Source organism: Lynx rufus, unplaced genomic scaffold (genome assembly GCF_022079265.1).
Source record: "Lynx rufus isolate CCGP_SWC_20201006 ecotype Redwood Valley unplaced genomic scaffold, mLynRuf1.p SCAF_2, whole genome shotgun sequence".
Taxonomy (NCBI): Eukaryota; Metazoa; Chordata; class Mammalia; order Carnivora; family Felidae; genus Lynx; species Lynx rufus.
This window is the reverse complement of record NW_025814834.1, coordinates 688593-712146: the sequence shown is the minus strand read 5'-3', so window position 1 is coordinate 712146 and position 23554 is coordinate 688593. Positions and strand designations below refer to the sequence as shown.

The 23554-nt window shown below is 55.6% G+C and overlaps 1 protein-coding gene across 1 annotated transcript in view; it reads left to right on the top strand.

The window, feature by feature from the left end:
* SNED1 (sushi, nidogen and EGF like domains 1) overlaps window positions 1–23554 on the top strand; it is an 83462-nt gene that overhangs the window by 54325 nt on the left and 5583 nt on the right. Inside the window, exons 17-28 of the mRNA XM_047084933.1 lie at window positions 4763–4812; window positions 5440–5553; window positions 5870–5983; window positions 6964–7077; window positions 7495–7791; window positions 9276–9459; window positions 11163–11275; window positions 12118–12399; window positions 13554–13695; window positions 13780–13862; window positions 15354–15467; window positions 23070–23186. Coding sequence (XP_046940889.1) covers window positions 4763–4812; window positions 5440–5553; window positions 5870–5983; window positions 6964–7077; window positions 7495–7791; window positions 9276–9459; window positions 11163–11275; window positions 12118–12399; window positions 13554–13695; window positions 13780–13862; window positions 15354–15467; window positions 23070–23186 — 1724 coding nt within the window. The remainder of the gene's footprint in view (window positions 1–4762; window positions 4813–5439; window positions 5554–5869; window positions 5984–6963; window positions 7078–7494; window positions 7792–9275; window positions 9460–11162; window positions 11276–12117; window positions 12400–13553; window positions 13696–13779; window positions 13863–15353; window positions 15468–23069; window positions 23187–23554) is intronic.

Here is a 23554-nt window from a genome sequence, read left to right as displayed (position 1 = left end):
TTACAGCTTTAAATCCACAATAAGAAAAGTCCAAAAATTAATGAATTAAGTGTCTGAGTTTAGAAGTTAGGAAAAGGACAACAAATGATACAAACAAAGTAGAAAGAAAAAGGTAACACAAGAGCCATAATTAATGAAACATAAGTCAAAAGTACAGAGAACACTAAAATCAGTTCTTTGAAAAGCCTATGAAAATGGACAAACTTCGATCAACTGATCAAGAAAAACAAAGAGCACAAATAAAAATCCTTATAAATGACAAAAATTACATAGCCATAGATATAACAGAGATTAAAAAGATAATGAGAATGCTATCAACCAGTCTATACAAATAAATTTGAAACCTTAGCAGAAATGGACATAGTCATAGAAAAATATAACTTACCAAAAAGGACTCAAGGAAATGTAGAAAGCCTACATAATTCTATAAAGGTCTAAAGCTATTGAAGCAGCAGTTAAAGCATTTTCCCACAAAGAAACTCCAGGACCAAACAATGTTATAGGTAAATTCTACCAAATTGCCAACCAATAGATCATTGCATCATCATATAGGCTCTCTGGAGAGTAGAATATAAAGCGTATGTGCCAACCTATTCTATGAGGCCAGCATAATCTCGTTGCCAACACCAGATATGGACAGTGGGAAAAAGTAAGCCATGAGTCTGTTAAACATACGGACATAGATGCAGAAACTCGATGGTCTATGAAGACTATACATACCATTATCAAGCTGGGTTGTTGCCATGAATAGTTCGATATTGGGAAAACCTGCTCTATTAACCAACTGAAGGAGAAAAAGCATGTACGTATCTAAATAAGTGCATAATAAACATTTGGCAAAATTTATACCCATTCATGAAATAAATTCTTACCAAATAAGGAATAAAAATGTACTTCCTTACCAGATAAAAATAATACACACACACACACACACACACACACACACACACACACACACACCTGCAGTGCCATGTGGTATAAAATATATAGGATTTACTGGAGGAAAAGCTTAAAAGAGAGAAGGAGCAGAATCCACATAACCCCCAAAGTGTGCATCGTCCCACAGAGAGGTGTGCTTAGGCTGGGCACAGCCAGACTGGTCATACTGTGTGTGGCCAAGCTAGAAGACTTCACACCTTTACAGAGGAAGGACTACAGGTTACATCAAGAGAGCTGTGGAACATGAGTGTCCTGACCCTTGTTATACAGAGGTAGGATCTGGAATTCAAAAGCTGTGCTTCTGTTGATCTGACTCAAACACACTGAGCGGCCAACAGGGAGAAGGAAATTAGCTTCTGAAGCAGTTTTACTATGCTTCTCCTCAAACCCCAAGTAAACATTATCCTAAATAGACATTCCTCTTAAAATTGGGGACAAGGATGCCCACTGTCACTAAGCCTCATCAAAATTATATTTCAAGTATTAGCCAGTGCAATAAAGAAAAAGAAACTAAAGTCATGAGACTACTAAATAGGGAGTTAAAATGTCAGTATTTGTAGCTGATAAGGTTGTCTTTAACCTGCAGGCAAACCACTGAAAATGACAGGAAACGTAGTATGTTTAGTGGATATAGATTATTATAACACAATTACATTTTAATACCTCAACAATCGAAAATGTAATTATAAAAAAACCTACGCAGAGAAAACCAATGAAACTGAAAGGTGGTTCCTTGAAAGGCTTGATAAAATTGACAAACCTCTAGCTATACTGATCAAGAAATAAAAACGAAAAATTAGCAATATCAGAATTAAAGAAGTGTCATCACTAAGGATCCTACCAGCATTTAAAGGACAACAAAGAGATATTGTGAACGACAGTAGGCCAATGTACCTGGCAAGGGAAAGAAAAGGGACTACCTTGAAAGACACAAATTACTAGAAATGACAGAAAAATAAATAAAAAATACGAATAGCTCTGTATCTACTAAAGAAATTTAATTCATAATTAAAAACCTTTCTGCAAGAAAATGGCAAGACTGGATCGCTTCATGGATGAATTCTAACAAACACTGAAGGAAAGAATAATACTAACCCTACACAAGCTTTTTTAGAAAATACAGGAGAAAGAGTACTTCTCGATTCATTTTGTGAGACCAGTATTGCCTTGATACAAAAGCAGACAGAAAGGTTATTTTAAAAAATGAAATGAGAGACTAATATTCCTTACCAACATGAGCATAAATATCTTAACAAAGTATTACTAAATCAAACCCAGTGTTACATAAAAAGTATGATATATCATGACCAAGTGGGAGTTATCTCAAGAACACAGGTTGGCTTAATACTTGAAAAATGTAATTCACCATATTAGGATAGGAAGAAGAAAACCATATAGTCATTTCAACAGAAGCAGAAAAATCATTTCAAAATATTCAACTACTGTTTAAGACTCTTACTAAGCTAAGAGTGGAAGGGAAGATCTTTAACCTGATGAGGGCATCCATGAAACACCAACTGCTAACAAAGGACTTCACGGTGGGAGACATCTGGCTGCAATCAGTAACAAGGCAACTGTGTCCGTCTCACCAATTCCTTCCAGCATTGCCCAGGAGTTCCCAGACGGTGCCACAGCCAAGGAAAGGAAATAAAAGTCACATCTACTGGAAAGGAAGGGGACATGATCATGCACATAGGAAATCCTAAGAAATTCTACAAAAGAAGCTATAGAACAAATAAGCAAATTCAAGTGGGTCACAGGACACAGGACGACATTACAGAACCTTGATATTTTCATATTCTGGCAGTGAACACTAGGAAAATAAAATAAAATGAACAATATTGTGTTTAACAGCACCAAAAACATGATACATTTTTACATGTGTGAAATGAATTGTAGACATAAATGTAAAAGCTGAAACTATAAACTTCGACAAGAGCATTGGAGACCGTCTTCTTGACAGCTGGAGTAAAATGGTTACGCATTTGGAAAAATATTACATTGTCCCCTGCTTTTCACCACACACAAGAATTCATTCCAGATTAAGGACTTAAATGTTTTTCTAAAACTATAAAATTTTATGTGGAAAGTATAGGTATCTTTTGGCCTTGGGATTAGGAAAGTTTTCTTAAGCCACAAAAAAGCACTATCAAAGGGGCACCTGGGTGGCTCAGTCAGTTGAGCGTCTGACTTTGACTCAGGTCATGATCTTGCGGTCCGTGAGTTCGAGCCCCGCATCGGGCTCTGTGCTGACAGCTCGGAGCCTGAAGCCTGCTTCGGATTCTGTGTCTCCCTCGCTCTCTCTCTCTCTCTCTCTCTCTCTCTCTCTCTCTCTCGCTCTCTGCCCCTCCCCCACTCATGCTCTCTCTCTCTCTCTCTCTCTCTCTCTGTCAAAAATAAATAAACATTGAAATAAAGCACTATCAAAGAAAAAAATGGACAAATTTGACTATATAAATATGAATTTAAAATCATCAGCCCTAAGGAAGAAAGTGAAATATAAGCGACAAACCGGGAAAAGATGTATTTACATAATAAAACTGGTTTCAAGAATACATAAAGAACTCTGTGAATGAATAAGAAAAGAATGATCAACCCAATAGGAAAACTGGCAAAACACCCGAGTAAGCCCTTCATGGACGAGGAGATACTGAAAGCCAACAAAAACAAGGAGAAGTATTAGTAATCAGTGAGCGGCACATCAAAAGCTCACGGAGGCAGTTGACAAACCTAAGAAGCCATCTGCTGGTGAAAACGTGGATGGGCAGGATTTCCTAGCAACGGCTGGAGGGAGTGTAAGTCGGGGGAACACTTTGAAAAGGGTCTAACAGTCTGCCTGTCCAGCTGACCATGCGTATAAGCTGTGTGCCCGTGATTCCACCTGTAGGCTTAGCACACTTATACCAGGAGCTAGGAAAGGGAAAAAAAAAAAAAAAACAGAAGCAGGTTTCTATCATAACAAAAAGTCCACAACCAACCCAAAGGCCCAGCAAACGGCACCGGACAAAGTATAGTGTGGTCACACCACGGATCCCACCGCCGCCCCCATGTTCACGCAGCAGAAAGCAGAGACCCCGGAGATGCGGAGGCCCCTCACGCCTTCCAAGAGAAGAGTCCCTATACCCCAGTATCTTATCAGTAAAGTTCATATGTAGCACAAACAAACCATACATGTTTAGGTGATTCATAAAAATCGAAACACGGAAGGGGTAACGAGATCGTGGCCCTGAAAATTCCATCCCCGGGGGTGGGCAGGGGCACGTGCCGGTGAGCCGGTGGACACTGTAGCTCCCAGGCGTCATTACTTACTCATCTGCATTTTGAGCAGGAACAGTAAACTTTAAGAAGTTGAAAATTTTGAATTCGGAAGTACACTTCCCAGTTTAAAAGAAAAAGTGAGCCTGTGGCAAATACTTCAAAGGGAGGGCCCCGTCCCCATTGCGCCGGTTTCACATGGGATTGCTGTGTATCAAACGAACAAGATTGGGCCTGGCCACCCGAGAGCCACTGGGGTGAAGTCCCACGCCACCTCTGCGAGCCCTCGGGTCATCATGCGCGCCTGCTGTCCCCCGGGCCTGCTGCCACTGCTTCCTCTCCAGGGCGTCCCCCCCCCTGCCTGGTTTCTGGCCTCTCCAGGCACTGAGAGGTGCTGGAGACTTCCGTCTGTCTCCTCGAACAAAGCTGATTTATGTCCATCTTATTCGGCTTCAAGCCACTGCCTCCAATCACAACACTGCTTTATTCTTGGGGTCTCTCCTGGTGCCTGTGCACCGGGGCGCCCCTCCCTCGGAAGCTGGTAGAGCTGCACGGGGGCTCCTGCCAGGTACCTGCGCGTCTGCAGCACAGGGCGCAAAGGGGCCCACTGTGAGCTGAGTAAGACTGCGGGGCGCAGCCCCAGCCCCTCCTGCCCAGGCTGCCGGGCCCACCACTGCCTGCCCTCGGACCCCTGCCTCTCCGACTTCTAGAAAGACAGAGGTTTACAAACATCTCTGCCCCCACCTCCCCAGGGAGACGCACAGCGCAGCTGAACAAGCTGACCTTGACCTCCTCTCGCAGCCCCTCCTTCTGCAGCCTCCGCCTCAGGGGTGGAGGCGGTGGGGTGGAGAGAGTCACATCCTGACCACCCCTGGTCCTGTGCCCCAAGCCAGCAGAGGGAGGGGAGAGGCCTTTGGGGTACACTGACGGACGAGCCCTGTGCCCTCCACACCTAGGTAGGACTCTGACACCGCCCCAGGGAGGGCCAGGCCCAGGATGCCTCCGGGCCCCTGAGAAGCCTGGAAGGGAAATGCTGGAGTGACCTGGGGGTGAGCCTTTGCTGGGCAGACAGCGGAGAGGGTGGGTGTCAGGCTGAAGCCGCAGGGCACGCGTGGAACCCTGGGTGTGGTGGAGGCCCGTGGAGAGCCCATGCAGGGCTGTGTCATCCCGTGCAGGGCCCATGTAGGGCCACGCAGCCTCCTATCCTGTCTCTGCAGAGACAGACAAGTGCCCCTGTCTCTGCAGAGACAGATGAGTGCCAAATGCAGCCTTGCAGAAATGGAGGCTCCTGCAGGGACCTCCCGGGGGCCTTTGTCTGCCAGTGCCCCGCAGGCTTCACTGGAGTCCACTGCGAGACAGGTAGGGGCTGCGCTTGGGTGGGTCCCCTGAGCGGCTGGGCCCTCACCCACGATCGCGATGCCCCGGACACCCCGGGCAAACCTGTTTTCAACAAGCCTAGACCCTGGACCGCTGAGAGGGCAGAGGGAAGGGGCTGGGGCCCATGGCCCAGCTGGACAGGCCCCCTGGTGGGAGGGACCCCAGGGCTGAGGGGGGTTTGCCCAGCCCCCCCACCTGGCATCTCTCCTCGGTTCCCCTTCCCTTCTTCCCGCTGTCCTCTCCTCCCTCCCCCAGACACCCCCTTGCGGCTCTGGCCGACTCTCTGGGTATTCTCCAGAGGTGGATGCCTGCGACTCCAGCCCCTGCCAGCACGGAGGCCGGTGTGAGAACGGTGGCGGGGCCTACCTGTGCGTCTGCCCAGAGGGCTTCTTCGGCTACCACTGCGAGACAGGTAGGGAGGTGGGGGCAAGTCCCTGCTCCCTCTCCAGCGGCCCCAGCTCCCCCCGGGAGCCTCGGGCTGGCCCCTTGTCCAGCCCGGACGGGCGGAGCTCACCACAGCCCCAGAGTCCTCACGGCTCCTTACGGCTGGAGACGCTCCCCACCTTTTCCCCCTTCATAGGACTTGCCACTGTCTGGAGCCGCCTCGTCGATATAACCCCAACTTGCTGACCTCAGCTCTCCTCCTGGGATGGGTGTGTCCTGGGGGCACATCCTGGCCTATCCTGTTCTAGGCCCCAAGCCAGGCCCGGCCGGGGGCACCGCACTGTGTAGGGTGCACGCTGCAGGGCAGCGAGGGCTGTGCTGGGGATGAGGTGTGCCATCCACGCACTGCAGGGCGGCGGTGGGGAGGGGGCCCGGGCGGAAGCATGGCGGGACCGTTTGCGGCCAGGGGATCTCACCGCGCAGGCTTGGGGTGGGCGGGGGCACACCCGGAAGAGCAAGGTTAGTGGCTGTGATGGTGATGAGGGGACACGTTGGTTGTTTGCCATTGTTTCCTGAGGCTCCACTGGGAACCTGCTGACCCTGGCCCTGGCCTGGGAAGCCCAGGTCCACTCGGTGCCCGCAGCCCTGGCGCAGAGGGAGGCTGCAGAGGGCTGGGGCCCATGGATGCCCGGCTGCCAGCTGCCCCCCCAGGAGGGGCCAGCACCGCGCTCGCCCCCGAGTCACCGCCTGCCAGCCCACCTTGGCTTGGAGCAGCAGTGGGACAGCCCGGCTCAGGAGGAAAGACACACTTGCCCAGCCCCTCAGTGGGACCTCCAGCAAGCCCTGCAATCCCCGTCAGACAATGTCCCCTCCTTCACTTCCTAAATCCCTGCCTGTGATGGTACCAGCCACCTCCACCCCACAAACACACCCACACAGGAAGGACAAGGGTCCCGCTGGCGGAGCTGCTAAAACCCCAGCGTTCACCAATACTTTCCCCTCTCCCAGTGAGCGACCCCTGCTTCTCCAGCCCCTGTGGGGGCCGCGGCTACTGCCTGGCCAGCAACGGGTCCCACAGCTGCACCTGCAAAGTGGGCTACACGGGCAAGGACTGCGCCAAAGGTGAGGTGGCAGAGGCACCGGTGTGGGGGGCGGGGCCTCCCTCACCCCTCAGAGGGCACAGGCGCCCCCGGGGACAGGCCACAGTGCTGAGCGGCCCCCCAGAGCAGAGTGTCTAGGCAGCTGCTTACCCAGGCTCTGCCCAAGAAGCAGGGAGGGTTATAAAAATACTCCGGGAGGCATAAATGCAGTCGCAGGTGCGCACGCACCTGAGACCTGGGAGGCACTGGCCAGAGGCTGAGAGAAGAGGTCCATCGCAGGCGACAGGAGCTGGCTCCCCACCCCTGGCAGCTGCCCCACCTCCACCCCCCAGGGTAGCAGGCCCAAGAGCCACCAGGTGAGATATCTGACTGGGGGCCAGGGCTTCCGTGGCCGACAGCTGACCACCCCCTTCCCTTGTTCTCCACCGAAACCCTGAAGAGCTCTTCCCGCCGACGGCCCTCAAGGTGGAGCGAGTGGAGGAGAGTGGGGTGTCCATCTCCTGGCGTCCGCCTGAAGGTCAGGCCGCCAGGCAGATGCTTGACGGCTACGCGGTCACCTACGCCTCCTCGGACGGTGCCTACCGCCGCACAGATTTCGTGGACCGGAGCCGCTCCTCGCACCAGCTCCGGGCCCTGGCAGCCGGCAGAGCCTACAACATCTCCGTGTTCTCCGTCAAGCGCAACGCCAACAACAAGAATGACATCAGTAGGCCGGTGCTGCTCCTCACCCGCACACGTGAGTGCCCGCCTGGACGTGCCTGCTGCCACCTGGAGAGGCACACTGGCCAGGCACCCCGAGGCACCACGGGGACCCTTAACCTGTTCCCTGGGCAGTGGCTAACGGAGATAAGAGCCGGTGGCTTAGGAGTGAGGCTAGGGGAGAAGTGGGGGTCTCCCTGAGAAGGCACCTGTGACGAGCCAGCGCATGTTGGGGCGTCCAGGAGGCCACCCCAACATGCTGAGGGGGGAGACGGCAGCTCGGAGGGGCCGGGGAGGGAGCCTGCTGGTGGCGGGTCTAGAGAAGGGGGGGGTGGGGCAGAGAGGGTGCCTCTAGTGCCGTTGCAGAGTAGCTGGAAACCTAGCCGAGGGAGACCTCGGGGCCTTAACTGGCTTGCCTGTTTCTGGGCTCTACGGGGGAGGAGCCAATGGTGGGCAGGGGCCAGGGGACCCTGGGGACTTTGGAAGGGGGTGCTGGAGGCTGGAGGGAGGAGTATGGATCAGGCAATGGTCCCTTGGGCAGCACTGAGGGGCCGTGAGGGCAGCCAGTAGGGGTTCAGAGTGTGACCAGCACACAAGGGGCTCCGTGCCCGCCACACCAGGTGCTGGCACAGGTCAAAGCAGGCGGGCGGGGCCAGCCACAGGAGCGCCGTGAGGCCAGACAGCCTTGGCCCACCGGTGGGGACTCTGGCTGGGTAAGGAGGGAGGTGAGGACGCTCAGAGGCATGGAGAGGAACTTAGCGGGAGAAGGGAGGGTGCCCTAACATCACCTGCCAGCCCGAGCCAGACACTAACCCTGAGGACATTGAGGGCCAGGTGAGAGAGGAGAAAAGAAACTCAGGACAGGTGTGTCGTGGGAAAGCACAGCCAAGAGGCACCTGCAGCGAACTTGGGCAGCAGGAAGGCCGAGCGAGCTTGCGGGGTGGAGTGGGCTCAGCCTGAGCTTGGCTTCAGGAAGAAGTGGCACCCCTCCCCCTCCCCCATCCGAGTGGGGTCTCCCCAGGAGATCACGGTGGGCAGAGCCAGCACTGCCCGCCAGACCGGGCACCGCACCTGCCCAGGGAGCCAAGGGCTCCCCTCCCAGCTCCCGTGCCGAACCCAGACCCTTCCCTGCGGCAGCCCAGAGCTTTCCCGGCTTCTATGCCCGCTGGCCCAAGCGTCACCCAAACGTTCACGGTCAGTGTGACCAAATCAGACAGACACAGGGGAAGGGGATTCCCAGGGTCCGTGCATGTCCAAACGTGTCTGAGTAGGCAAGACTGCAGGCCTCCGGTGGAGCTGACTGCACCGCCCACCCCAGGCTGGAGTCCGGGGCCTGACTTCCCCTAGTCCCACTGTGGCCAAGGGGTGCACTCAGCAAGCCCAGGTGGGCCCGCACCTCACTTGGGCCACCTCTGTGACCCCCAGCACACTTCCTGAGCCTTGTCTCGTTGTCTCAAGCCCCTGCCCTCCCCTGGAGACGAGGAGGTGCCAGCATCAGCTGAGGGGCCCATTGCCCCCCAGGACCCCGCCCCGTTGAGGGCCTTGAGGTCACCAACGTGACAGCCAGCACCATCTCAGTGCGGTGGGCTCTGCACAGGATCCGTCACGCGACGGTCAGCGGCGTTCGCGTGTCCATCCGGCATCCCGAGGCCCAGGAGGACCAGTCCACCGATATGGACAAGAGCGTGGACAAGTTCACGTTCGGGTGAGAGCACAGGGCCGGCCTTCCCTTCCCTCGGGGCCCCAGAGCTTCCTCCTCTCTCCCTCTGTGTCCTTACCCTGCCATTCCCCAGCTGCCCAGCCTGCCGTGAGAAGCAGGGATGTGTGTGTGTGCGCTCCCCCCGCCCCGGGTCCCCCAGGCACCTGCCCGCCCTGCCTCATCACGGGGCTGCAGAGACTCTCGAAAACTCTGGGAGGTGCTGCCTCCCGCACAGATAAGGAGGGAGACTGGGCCTCCTGGAGGGCAGCACGGCCTGAGTCACACAGGCCCCTCCCCTGAAAGGGAGACGCAGGGCACCCCTGCAGTTGCTTTACATTTTTATGCTGTTTAAATAATATGGTCAAACCTTAAACTGGGCACAGAACCATCTTATGCCGAATGATTACAAATCAGATGCAAACGGAATTACAAACTAGCTCCGAGCGGCTGAGGACTGGAGTGTGCTCGGACAGCCCGCAGCGAAGGCTCACACTCCACGGCCTCAGCCCCCAGCGGCCCCGTGGGCCTTCACCAGCCAGAGGGGCTTCCGAGACCTGCTGGGGATGGTGCTGGAAGACAGGAGGGTGGGAAGGAAGACTAGCTGGCCGCGGCCTGGGGTCCCTGTGCCTGCAGCGCGCACACAGCTCTGGTAGAGGACAGGCCCACCTAACTGCCCACACCCGGCAGCGGCATCCTGCCCAGAGCAGCCACAGGCCACGGCCATGGGGAGGGCTGTCCGGAAGGCAGGCGCTGCAGGGGTCGGGGCAGGAGAGCCAGGCACAGCGCTCAGTCCCCTCTGCACCACCGAGCCGTGTTGCTTCTAGTTTGCGGACTTTCCAACACCGTGTTTTCTATGCCTGCTGTGCTGGAGACAAGACTCTGCTCTCTTTGTCTCTTAAGTGTTGCCGTGACCTTTCGTGATGTACATCCTGCCCACTTCCAAAGAACAGTGTCACAAAAACACACGTGGGGCCCGGGTGGGCACTTGGTGAGTCAGGGTCCCCAAGACCACCCAGCTCGGTGAGTCACTGGGGGCCCCCCCAGACTCAGCACAGGCCGCGCTCCCGGCTGGGATTCACAACACAGAAATGGTAGGGCGCGCAGGAAGGGAGAAGTCGGGGGAGCAGGCCTGAGCTCCCGGGCGCCCTCCCTGTGCACTCACACAGGCCACCACCAGGTGCCTGTGAGAGATGCAGCGCCCAGGGTTTTAATCGGGGGCTGGGCACGGGGCCCCCCGGGCCTGGCGCAGATTCCGGGTGCCCGGGCGGAAGCGGGTGCTCAGCTCGAACCACGCCGGACAGACCGCACAGACGTCAGGGGGCAGCGAGGTCCTCTGATCCGTGAGTGCCAGCCGCGGGCCACCCGGCGGGCGGGCGTTCCGAGGAGGGCAGCGGGGCCTGCCGGTCAACCCTTTCTGCACAATGACCTCCAAGGGCCCTCCCTTTTCCGGCCTCTCCTGTCTGAACACCAGCCTGGGCACTACAGCCGCCTCAGGCAGGCGTGGGCTCTTCTCGACCCTTGCCCTGTTCTAGACAGACAGACCAGGGAGGAGCTCCCACCTGAGGAGCACACAGGTCTCAGCCCACAAATCTGGTCCTTGTGGAGGCCCCCCGGGCCACCTGCAGGACCACTCACACCTCTTCCCCCACCTGTGTGGGAGGAGTCACAGTCTGTAAGGGAGTCTCTCCCCCTCCCCTCCCCTCCCACAGGGCCCTGCTGCCAGGAAGGAGATACACCATCCACGTGACTGCCCTCAGTGGGCTCGGGGGACAGGAGCCTCCCACCGAGAGTCTGGCCTCGGCCCCGCTGCACGTGTGGACGCGTGAGTACAGTGGCATGAGCTCGGCTCTTAAGGGCACTTTGCCAGCCATCACCTCCCTCCAGCCCCAGTCCTACCAAAGTGGCCCTGGTGCCCCAGAGGTCTCTTCCCCTCCAGTGCCAGGGAAGGCGGACTTCCCAGGAAGCCCCCTGCTTGCGCATTCACCCGGCACCCGGATGCTCCTGGGCTCCTACCAGATGGGAGTCACAAGCCAAAGGCCAGAGGGGCACACCGGTGAATGCACACGCTGTCCACTCCTGATCTCCATGGTGTCTCATGGGCAGGAGACCTGGCCCTCACCAGCCCTCCCAGCGCAATGCGTGGGAGGGGGCTAGAGTGCCGTGCGGTCCACACACAAGGGGACCAGTGAACACGGGGGATGAGTGGTGAGGACGGAAGGTCTGGGCGGGGCCTTGCCCAGCGGGGAGGCATATGGATGGCCCCCGTGGGGCAAGGGTGATCACAGGCTCAAGTCCTGGCACTGACCCTGAGGCTGGGACCCTGGCCCATTCCCTGCCTGTCTAGCCCAGCCCCTCTTACGTGTCCCAGGAGAAGGTGCATATGGCCAGGCTTAGGGGATCAAAAGGAGGACACGCTGACAGGCTGCGCAGGCATGGGGGCCTCCGTGGGTGCACCGGGCAGCATTCTGGGGTGCATCTCGGGCAGGAGGACGTGCTGCTACAGACACCCCTCCACACCATCCTTCGGGACCATAAGGTTGTCCGTAATGACCAGACTTGGCTTCGCACAAGGCTTCGGCAATCCACGTCAGATCTGTAAACGTGGCGGTGGCAGGAGACCCCGCCGGCCCCCGTCACCTCCCTCCCCTGCTCTGTGCCTATCAGGGCCCCTGCCACCAGCAAACCTGACCGCCGCCAGAGTCACGGCCACCTCTGCCCACGTGGTCTGGGACACCCCCACTCCAAGTACCTTGCTGGAGGCATACGTCATCAACGTGACCACCAGCCAGAGCACCAAAAGCCGCTACGTTCCCAACGGAAGGCTGACGTCCTACACGGTGAGGGACCTGCTGCCAGGGCGGCGGTACCAGCTCTCGGTGACAGCCGTGCAGAGCGCAGAGGGCGACCAACTGCACAGCGAGCCTGCTCACCTCTACATCATCACCTGTGAGTGCAGCCCTACCAGGGCGGGGGGGAGGGGACGGCCACACACACAAGGCCCCGTGGTCTGCTCAGGACCCGTGGGGCCATGGTGAGTGCAGCCTGGCCCCTGGTGCTCCCCGTGGGCCACCAGCAGGGCAGCGGCCTGGGCTGCCATCCCTGGGGAGTGGTGTCCTGGCCCAGGAGACGGCTCAGCCCCAGGACCCTCTCCCAGCACAGACCACAACTGACCCACGGACATCAGACAGACAACCTCAAAACAGGACTGTGTTAACGCAGGAGAATTGGGGGTGTGAAAATCGGTGGGGGAGGAAGGACTTGTGTGCGGTTGGCACAAGGTCAGTACACTAGGAATTTGGAGACACAAGCATCTTGCTCCTCACCTTGTCCCCGGGGCGTGGCCGTGCAGCCAGGCCTCACCCGTGAGGAGCCGATGGACAGAAGCATGGGAGAGAGAGAGGCCCAGGATGGCCACAGGAAGGGGAGCCTGGGGGAGGCCCAGACAGATGGACGGTGGGAAGAGCTCAGGAACGCAGAGTCTCAGAGAGGCCACATGGAGGACGTGGCCCGCAGGGTCGCCCAGGTCCCTCACAACCCTGCTCACGTTCTCAAGCTGTAGGAAGACGGTACATCCGGACAGGTGCTGCAGTGAGGGCAACGAAGGGAGAAGAAAGAACAGTGGGGTGGACAGTGGCTGAGGCAGAACAGAGCCCCAGAGAGCAGACACGCGGGCACCACGCAGGAGGTGGACGCTTGCTCCGAGAGGTTCACACCCAGCACGGCTGCATGCACCTGCCCAAGGGAGGGCTGAAGGGCACAGTCAGGCGACAAGGACCCACGGAGGCGCCTGGTCCTCCCGCTCTGGGCGTGTGCAGGGTGGGGGCCTCGCTGAGGTGTCCCGTCAGGTCTGAGTGGCTGGCCGTGTCCTGCAGAGCGAGAGCCTGGGCCCAAGGTGGGCCAGGACAGCTTGTCCCGCGAGCCCTGGGATGGGAAGCGGGTGGAGGCGGGGGTGGGCACGGACAGGGCCCAGGGCTTCTCGGAAAGCCGTGAGCCTGCCGCGAGATCTCGGGCATGCACAGGCCCCTCTTCAGTCCTCCCCCTCCGAGGGGCCGGGAGGGTCAGGCCTTGTGCAGCCACCCGCTCCTCCCACCCACCTGCAGCCCCAAGGGACGGCGCTGACAGACGCTGGCACAGGGAGGGACTCCATCCACGGGTGCTCAGAAACAGACCGCCCCCCGTGCGCCTGCCGGAGCACCTGCTCAGTGACCGTGACGCCCCCGAAGCTCAGACCCCGGCCCCCAGGTGCAGCCTCAGCCGCCCCCACCCGGAGCGCGCGGCCCCAGCCACAAGCCCCACAGTGGTGACGCATGGTGACTCCCTTGGCAGGTTCTCGGAGCTTGTGGACGGCAGAGGGCGAGTGAGTGCCAAGTTTGGTGGCTCACCTGGCAAATCGGTCACCGTGAGATCACGTGAGTGCCTCAGCCAGCCCCTGTAGCCTCACTGCCACCTCATCCGGCCCTTGTCCCCAGCACCCTGAGAGCTTAAGGACAACCCTCCCCACCCAACCCCCAACCCCGACACCTGACGCCACCTTCAGCAGGGACCTGGCGCAAGGCCAGGCCCTCACACCTGCACAGGCTCACAGGAGCCTTCCTGACCCGGAGCCGAAGTGCAGGTTGCTGGCAGGGCTCGGGGGCACAAGTCGGTCTGAGGCACAGAAGCTGGCCTCGCTTCAGGAGTCCCCGCGTGGCTTGCGACACTAAGCAGGAGAGTGTGACGCCATCTAACTCGTTGCTGCTCCCAGCACACCGGCCTCGCCTGGGGGCTTCTAGAAGTGCAGGGCCCCACCCAGAGCTGTGCAGCTGGAGTCTTTTAACAAGGAGCCAGGTGACGGCAGGCACATCAGTCAGCGGACTGCACCTCTCCGCCACAGTAAGAGATGGTGTCCCGTGTTCCAGGCAGAGCCTTGGGTTCAGATCCTGCTCGGCCTGGATGGGTGGGATCACCCGTGACAGGCCGGCAGGCCTCTCTGCAGGGCCCCAGCAGCACAGGGCATGGGCGATGGGCCCCGATGGCCTGGCCCCTTCTCACGTGCTTCCGCAGGAGCAGGTGGCCAGGAACCTGTCTGCAACGGGTCCTCCCCAAGACTGTGGCACAGCAGGCCAGGAGCCACACGCCCACTGGCTGCCCTGCCCCGAAGGCCCTCAGGACGCTGTAAACCAGGGCCCGTCCTCATGGATTCCCTGGCAGAGAACCCGATTACCAGTTTAGTGAGGGTTTTCAACCAACACAGACACTCCTGGGCCAGGGAACAAAAGGGAGAGTGATGAGCGGGTGGTGTCGCAGCCCTGGCGGCCAGCAGAGGAGCAGCCGGACGGCTGGCCGCACACAGCGACCAGGAGCAGGAAGGGCCCGGGCAGGTGTCGGGGCAGCTGCGCAGGCTGGGCTGTGTCTGGACACCCTCCTAAAGCCATTAAGCACACAGGCAGGGACCCCTCAGAAAAGCAGACTTACACACAGGGGTGGCCAAGTACAAGGTCCGCCTGAAGGTGGACGGGGGTGGAGAAGGCACCACAGCCCTCCAGAAGCAGGGGTGGAGAGAGAAGAGAGCAGAATTTGACCACAGGAAGGACAGCACAGCATCAGCCACCTGGAGGGATGGGGCCACCGGGTTGGACAGGACATTCGGCCTAGCCTCAGGCCACCGGTGACCTTCACCAAAGCAGCTGTGAGGTTCAGCAGGACGGGGAGGAAAGCTCTCCTGCTGGAGGGAGTGCAGGGGCCCGTGGGACTCTGCCCAAGTGGGGGAGGGGGCAGCAGGGAAGTGGGCACCGAGCGCTCACCACGGCCATCCCTGCACCCTGAGGCAGAGAAGCAGCTCAAGGACACCCAAGAACAATCCTGGGCACGAGGCAGCAGGCTGTGTGGTCAGCACACCGGGGCATTCTCGTTTCTCCTAGAACCCACGGCTCTGGCGCAGCTCGAGAACACGGAGGAGGCCCCCAAGCGGGCGCCTGAGCAGGTCGGCCTGGCCCTCCAGCTGCCTGAACGCAGCAGCGACAAGGACTCGGAAAGTAAGTCAGCAGGAGTGGACTTTCAGAGCTGACCACCTTAGGCGGCCTTAGGGCCGGAGGTGAGGAGGGGGCCGCCCACAGGGAAGAAGCGGGAGACACAGAGCTGCCCAAGGAGCAGCCAAACACCCCGTCCTGGAAAGGGTGGGCGAAGCTCACCACACGGGCCGCGGCGCCCACAGCTCTGTGTACAGAGAACAGGCTGGGAGCACACTCACCCAAACGACCCAGGCCTGCCCTGGAGGGACAGCCCCTTCCCCCCCCAACAGAAAGCACAGCCCTTGCTTCTCCAGAGGACCGTGCCGAGCAGGGCGCAGAAGTCCCGGAGGGGCAGCCGGGACAGCTCCGAGACACACGTCCGTCACCCAGACTCAGACCCCGGCCCCACCTTTCCTCCTCGCTCTAACCCCTGGGGCTGGGCCCCTCTGGGGACCGTTCCTGCAGGACCCAGCGGCCCTTTCTCCCAAGTCACACCACAGGCCCAGGCTGGGCCCTCCCACCAACCAGACCCCAAGGAAGGCGGGAACGGTGAGCCAAGTGCCCTCTGAGATGCCGCCTCCGAGGGCGCGTCTCGCCTGCAGGCCTGCCCCGGGTGACCCAAGGACACCCGCACACATCAAGGGCATCTGCGCCAGAGGGTGTGTGTGCCTGGAGTTGCCCTCAGCCCGAGGAGCCCCGAGAGGGTGGTCTGCATGACCCCGCTAGTTGAGGTGGGTGCAGAGTAAAGTAAAAATTATGTTGCTGTTGTTTTGTAAGTGACATAAGCACCCGTGTCATCAGAGGGTCTGTGTTAGTCAGCCCTTTTCAATATGAGACGCTGCGTTTCATAAAACCCTGGAACCAGAGAGACGTGAATTACCGCTCCTTCTCAAGGCGGGGGTTCACGCTGGCCCCGGACGTCACTGCCATCTGCAGTGTTTGCTAACGAGAGCCATGCAGGCAGGCGGGGGAGGGGCAAAAGGAGGGTTCAGGTGATCAACAGGAAAAAAAATCATTCACATCCCCGAGGTGTGCAAAGCTAATTGTGGCTTTTGGTTCCTGTTACACCTATTTGGGGACCATGACAGCCCCTTTTATTTAGTTTAATAAGTTACCTTTTGCTAAGATAATGAGTGACCTTTAGATGTGGAACCCGACCCGTGAACTAGAACACGAACAGTAACCTGTATCTCGCTGTCGTACTGCCAGCCAGCCATGCCCCTGGACTCCGTGTTAAGTCCCTTTGCTCTGCTGCAGGGTGGGCGGTGGGGAGGGGGCCTCGCACATGCCCACGTTTGCCTCAACAGTTGAGGTTTTTTAGTTACAAGGTGTCTGCCGTGCACATCCTCCCGGACTGTCCGTAAGGTCGGTCAGAGCTGTCGTTCGTGGCCACAGCTCATTCACGCACGAGTGAATCCGCCGCGGCCTTGTCCGCTCTTTGCCCAGAGGGCACCCAGGTCGTGTTGGGCTGTCACTGGCAGCGTCACTATCAAGTCCCCACACGTATCCCCTGGCGCACGTGCAAGAGTGGAAATGCTGGGCTTGGGATGTGTGAAAGCCCAGGTCACTCACGAGGGCGAACCTGTGTTCTGAGTGGGGACGTGAGTTCATACTCCCTCCAGCTATGATCGAGAGTGTGGTTAAGCCAGTCTCCCTAAAACTGACCTGGCAGGGTTTCCAGATTCTGCCAGTGGAATGGGGATGAAGCACACCCCTTGGGATCTGGATTTGTGTCTTGAATGCGGATACGGTCAAGCGTCTTTTCATTGGTCTTGACCAAAGGCTCTGGGTCCACCGCTCTGTTCCACTGTTTTGCCTTCCTGAAGCCAACACCACGATTTTAATGGCGCTATCTTTGGTAAGACATGCTATCCCTCAGGGCCCACCCACTCACTCCGACCTTCAGTGTTGGCTATTCTTGGTCTTCTGTCTTTCTATAAAAGTTTATAACCGGGGCACTTGGGTGGCTCAGTAGGTTGAGTGCCAGACTTCGGCTCAGGTCATGATCTCATGGTTTGTGGGTTCGAGCCCCGTGTCGGGCTTTGTGCTGAAAGCTCAGGGCCTGGAGCCCGCTTCAGTTTCTGTGTCTCCCTCTCTCTCTCTCTGCCCCTCCCCTGCTCGTGCTCTGTCTCTGTCTCTGTCTCTCTCCAAAATAAATAAACATTAAAAAAATTTTTTTTTAAGTTTATAACCATCTTGTGGAGTCCCACAAAGCACTTGGGATTTGGCCCTACATGCCTGAAAATGCTCTTAGTAGCTGTCACATTTGAAAGACAATTTGAGTGGGTATAAAATTCGAGGTTCAAAGGTTGTCTACCTTTCAGTTCTTCAAACATTAGTCCCCTGTCATCTGTCCAGCACTGCTGTCAATGGGTGTCAATCTTATTCCTGTTTCCTTGTAGGATATCTGCTCATTTTCTCCGGAAGCGCTTAGACTTTTCTTTCTCAAGGAAAGGAGGATCCCCAGAGAGCCCTAGACACCCAAAGACTACAATTAACACTCTTGATTGGTGTTTCCTCACCAGGCAGCTCTCCGGGTTAGGGGTGCACCTTTGAGCTCCCAGGGAAAGTTCATGGAGAGGAGGAGGATCCCCAAGATCATAACCTGCCCCTACAGAGGTCTGGAGTGGCCACTGAGGCTAGTCAAATTCTTCCTGTTTTCTCCAAATTCTCACCCCAGCAAGATTTGGGGGTTCTCCCGGTTTTATCCCCTGCATACCACAACCACAGACAGGCAGGCAGTCTCCATCCTCGGGTGACAGCAGCAAGGGCAGAACTTACACCTCTTTACTCTGTGACTTGTCATCACGTAGGAGCCTCCCACTGCCACCACCCCGGAGTACAGCCATACCCATTCCCCACCCCGTTCAAAACAGCCACCTCTGTTAAAGGGGGCGTAGGTCACAATAAACTCGGGATTCAGTGGGCTGACTTCACAAGATGAGGCTACAGTGGGCAGTGCCCTGGTGAAAATCCCACTGCTGCATGAACTGCAGGCTTAGGGCCTCAGCTGCCCAAGAGTGGAGCGAACATCAGTCAGTCTCTGCAGCCTGGTGTCCCGATCACAAAGGGTGAGGGTAGCTGGCAGAGGCTCACGGGCTCTGCACGGGCCTGCGCACTGCCATGTTCCGTAAGCTTGCCATAAAATATCTGTGGACATGGTGTATAGAGTCTAAATTCCATATGGAATTGGAAGGGACCCGGAATAACAAACGCCATCTTTAAAAAGCAGAAAGACCCATACACCCCGTTGTCAAAACTTACCACAGAGCAACGGTAATAGGTCAGTGTGATACTGGCACAAGGACAGGCTTATAACCAACAGAACAGAACTGAAAGCCAAGAAAGAAACCCATACGTCTGTGGTCAACTGATTTCAACGAGGAGGCCAAGACCATTCAATGCGGGAAAGAACAGCTTTTGACACATGGGAGCTGGGAACCCTGGAAGTCCACATGCAGAAGAATGAAGTCAGACCTCAACTTCACACCATACACAAAATTAACCCAACAGACCAACTACTTAAATCTAAGAGCAAAAACTGTAAAACTCTCAGGAAAAAACACAGGGGTAAATCTTCATGACCTTGGATTTGGCAAAAGACTTTAGATAGACACCAACAGCCTGAGCAACAAAAGAAAAAAAAGGCAGATTGGACTCAGCAAAATATAAAGCTTTTTGTGCTTCAAAGGACGTTATCAGGGAGAAGACAGCCCAGAGAATGAGAGACAATATCTGCAAACATATACCTGAACAAGGCATTTGTATCCAAATATATAAAGAATAATTTTGCCTGAATAAAAGATAACCCTAGTAAGAAACAGACAAAAGGATCTAAACACTTATTTCTAGAAGGAAGATACACAAATGGCCAAGAAGCCCATGAAAAGATGTTTGACATCATGAGGCATCAGGGAAACGCTAGTCAAAACCACAGTGAGATGCCACCTCACACCTGCAGGATGGCTAGAACGAAAAGATGACAATGAGCACCGGTGAGGATGTGGAGAAACTGCTGGTGGGCACGTAGAGTGGTGCAGCATGACAGGGGAAGGCAGGTGCAGCACGGGGCGGGGGGGGGGGGGGTGAGGGGAGGACAGGTGCAGTGCGTGGGGGGAAGGCAGGTGCAGTGCGTCGGGGGAAGGCAGGTGCAGCAGGTTGAGGGAAGACAGATGCAGCATGGCGGGGCTGAGGGGAACACAGCCCGGCAGTTCCTCAAAGAGCTGAACAGAATTATATGACCCAGAAAATTCCACCACTCCTAGGTATGTACCCAAGAGAAATGAAAACAGATGCCCACACAGGGACTTGTGCACGAATGCTCATAAGAACATCATTCACCATCCCCAAAAGATGGAAACAACCCAAATGTCTACCAACTGGCGAACGGATACACGGAATGTGGTCCACACAGTGGAACATGATTCGGCCATAAAAGGGAATGAAGAAGTACTGGCACGGGCTACGACATAGGTAGACCTTGAAAACATCGTACTAAGTAAAAGAAGCTAGTCACAGTAGACTCTATATAATATGGTTCCACTCACACGAAAGTCCGGGATAGGGAACTCCACCGTGAAAGCAGAGTCAGTGGCTGCCTGGGACTGGGGGTGCGAGGAGAGGCGAGTAGAGGGGGTGACCGCCTGGGAGTACCAGCGTAGCGTGGGGGATGACAGCTAAGGGATGTGGGGTTTCTTTCTGAAATGACAAAAACACTCTAAAATTGACCGTCGTGACAGATGCACCTATCTCTGAATATGCTAAAAACTATAAACTACACACTTAAAATGGGTGAACTGTATGGTATTTAAATTATATCTCAATAAAGCTATTATTAAAACGTAACGTGTAGACCAGCGTGTTCAGTACCTCTTTTGTGTAGAAAAGTGGGGAAGTGATATATGAACACACCTATTTTCTTATATTTAAAAAGAAATAAAACTAACAAAAATGGTTGTATGAGGAAGGAAATAAGAACAAGGAAGCAAAGGGATGGTGGTGGATGCTAGACTTCCCTGAATGTATCTTTATAGTTTTTATTTTAGAACGAAGAAAGTGTTTTTTTCCCAAATGACACACAGAAAAAGCAACACCTAAAAACTGAAAACAAACTGAAATAAATAAACCTATTTACCATGTTGATGGCATAACCAGGCAGGAAAAAAGTATCATTTCAAGTGATTTTAAAAACAGGATATATTTAATAAGAAGAATTCTTATTATGAGAAGAATTGAGAGAAATTTCAAGCTGTACTCAATGATCTCAATGTCAGTAGACACAGTGGTACTATTTAGAATTGTTACACGTACACCGTGGGATAACGAAAATAATTATGTCAATGCCACCAAGATTTGCAGTGTAGAGAGACACAATATAAAATCAAAGAAGTAAAATCCCTGTGTTTCCCTTCTTAACTAAATATTGATATAAACTCACAATTTGTTTACTTTTATTTTTAAACCTAAGTTCCTAGTTCCGTCCACTGAAAAGGCCTGAAGCACTGACACCCCAGGAGCAGTGAGCACCTAGGCCGCCCAGACTGTGGGCTCTAGACGCCACCCTCCGATTAAAGGAACCAGGGGTCTTTGGAGAAGCGGCTGATTCCAAGACTGAAGCAGAATATGGACAAAATATACCCAGGACATACTTGTAAAACAAGCAAGCTTTCAAAGACAACTGGGGTTTTATCTCCTGAGCACAAGAACAGACCTGAAAGGCTCCCACAGGCAGAGGACGGAAAACCGGGGCATCTGGATAACCGAAGACTCATGGCAGCTGCAGACTGAGTCCCATCAAATACAGAAGCATCCCTGAGTTGGCGACGGCACCGAGAGCAAGCACCATGTGCTGGTCCCTTTTAGAGCTGGCTGGGGACCAATGCTTACTCTGCAAGTGTACAAATAAAGGGCAGGAATGAAGCATCTGTCTGGCCTGGCCTATGTGGACTGTAGTTCAGGGTGACCAGGTAGTGGGCAAGGGAAAGCAGGTCCTCACAGAAGGCCTTCCAGCCAAGGAAGGCAGAAGAGTTACAGTTGGGGTTTTTAGATGCGGCCCTAGTGAGATCACGGAACTGGGACTCGAGATCTCCTGACGCTCAAGCCGTCAGGTGCAGAGCCTACCAGAACTTTCTCCTGGATTAATCAGGCTGCCGATGCTGAAGGAGTGATCCCCACATCGCTAAAACTGGAGACAGAGACATCACACGCCTCCTGGAGTAGCGAAGGGGGAAGGGGGAAGCAGTCCTGCAAAGACCACTTGAAACCGAACCCTACCAAGCCCTCTCTCTGATGATCAGTTTACAGGAAATGTGGGGATCGGAGATGAGTTCGTGCCACAAGAAAGCAATAAGTAAAGTCCAGGAGGGAGATTCTACAGGACAAATGACCTGGTTTCTTTAATAAATGCAGACGGGGGAAAGACGAAAAGTTACAGATTAAAAGAGAGATACATCAAACTAAGGCAGTGTGTCCTTAGGACTCCTAATTAGATCAGACCAGCTGGAAATGACATTTTTAAGATGATCAGGGAAAACCTGAACAAGGACTGCGATTTCTTACAGTACTAAGGAGCTACTGCTGATTTCGCAGAAATAGCGTTGTGCTTACGTAAAAATTTATAAAAATCTGTACCTATCAGACACCTGCTATATTTATAGGTGAAATGGTTTCTGTGAACTGCTTCAAAATTCTCCAGTGAGAAATGGGAATAGATTAAATGAGATTGGCAAGATACCAAAGATCCCTGAAGCTGGGCGATGGCTCATGGGGCTCTTCATACTCGACATTTTATAGATTTCTAAGTTTTCAACAATAAAACTTTCTTGTAAAAGCTGACGGCTCACCTTTAGCACACCAGGAAAGGCAAGAAGACAAGTCCCAGAGCAGAGTCAGGGGAGGAAGGAGGAAAAGTGGCGTAGATACAGGGAGGAATGAGAACCGGCCAGCACAGAGCCCCCAAGGGCCAGGAGGGCCCAAGGGAGGTGTGAGGCCTGCGGTCAGCACCCGGCCGCGAGGAGGTCTTGAGAAGGGGGCGTGGGAGGAGATGCAGAGGGGACGGACGGGCCTTCTGCTACTGGAAGTGGTGGCTGTGCACAGTTCTCCCTCTTTCGTGTTCCTCAATTTTTTAAGTTAAAAAGGAAAACAACAGATCTTGACAAAGCTAAAGAAAAAGAAAACAAAAGACAGGTCTAAGGGAAAAAGCCGGGCCTGGCCCTCCCGGGCAGCAGCACGGACACCCTCTGCCTCCAGCCGCCAGCAGTCCGGTGAGGCTGCAGGGGAAGACACCGGCATGGAGGCCTGCAGAGGGCTGGCTGGGGACTTGGGGACAGGCGCTGGAGGACAAGGAGCGGGCTCCAAGTGCAGGGTGGCAGCGGCGGGGACCACAGGCCGGAGCGGGGCTGGAGTGTCTCTGTACCGCGGGCCCCAGAGTCATCCCCCTCCCTGGAGGTGCAGGGTCAGGGACAAGCACACCGAGGCCAACCTTCCCACCTCTGCTCTCGGACCGCTGGAAAGCGGACCACCCCCAGGGCCCAGGAGCGCTGCGGACGGCAGGAGGCAGCCACGGGGCGATGTTGGCAGCCCTTCCTCTGGGGTCCCGGCAACTAACTGCTCATGGCTTGTTCGCAGACACTCCTGGGAACTGTTCAGAAAACCCCTGTCAGAACGGAGGCACCTGCGTGCCAGGTGTGGACACCCACAGCTGTGACTGCAGCCCAGGGTTCAAAGGCAGACGCTGTGAGCTGGGTAAGTCGGGGGGGGCCGCTCCCTCCTGTGGGGACCCAGGTCTCAGATCACCTGTCACAGCCGACTGTGATGGGAGCCCTGGGCCCAGGGTGGGCTTGCCACAAGGACCTCCGACCTCCAGGTGCCAGGACGGGGGCCCAGCTTTGGTGCCCCAGACTCCGGTGCCCAGGTAGGGACGTTGAGGCGCAGTGGGTTCCGAAGCCCCAGGGTGAGGGGTGCTGCCCAGAGAACGGGGGAGGCTGGGGACAGTCAGAAAGCAAGGGACATGGAGCATTCCCAGAGCCAGACACGGCAGCGGGGGGGAGAAGAGCCACCGGCCTCCCCCACGAAGAAGAATCTGGGACTGAAGGTGGGGGGTGGGGCGTGGA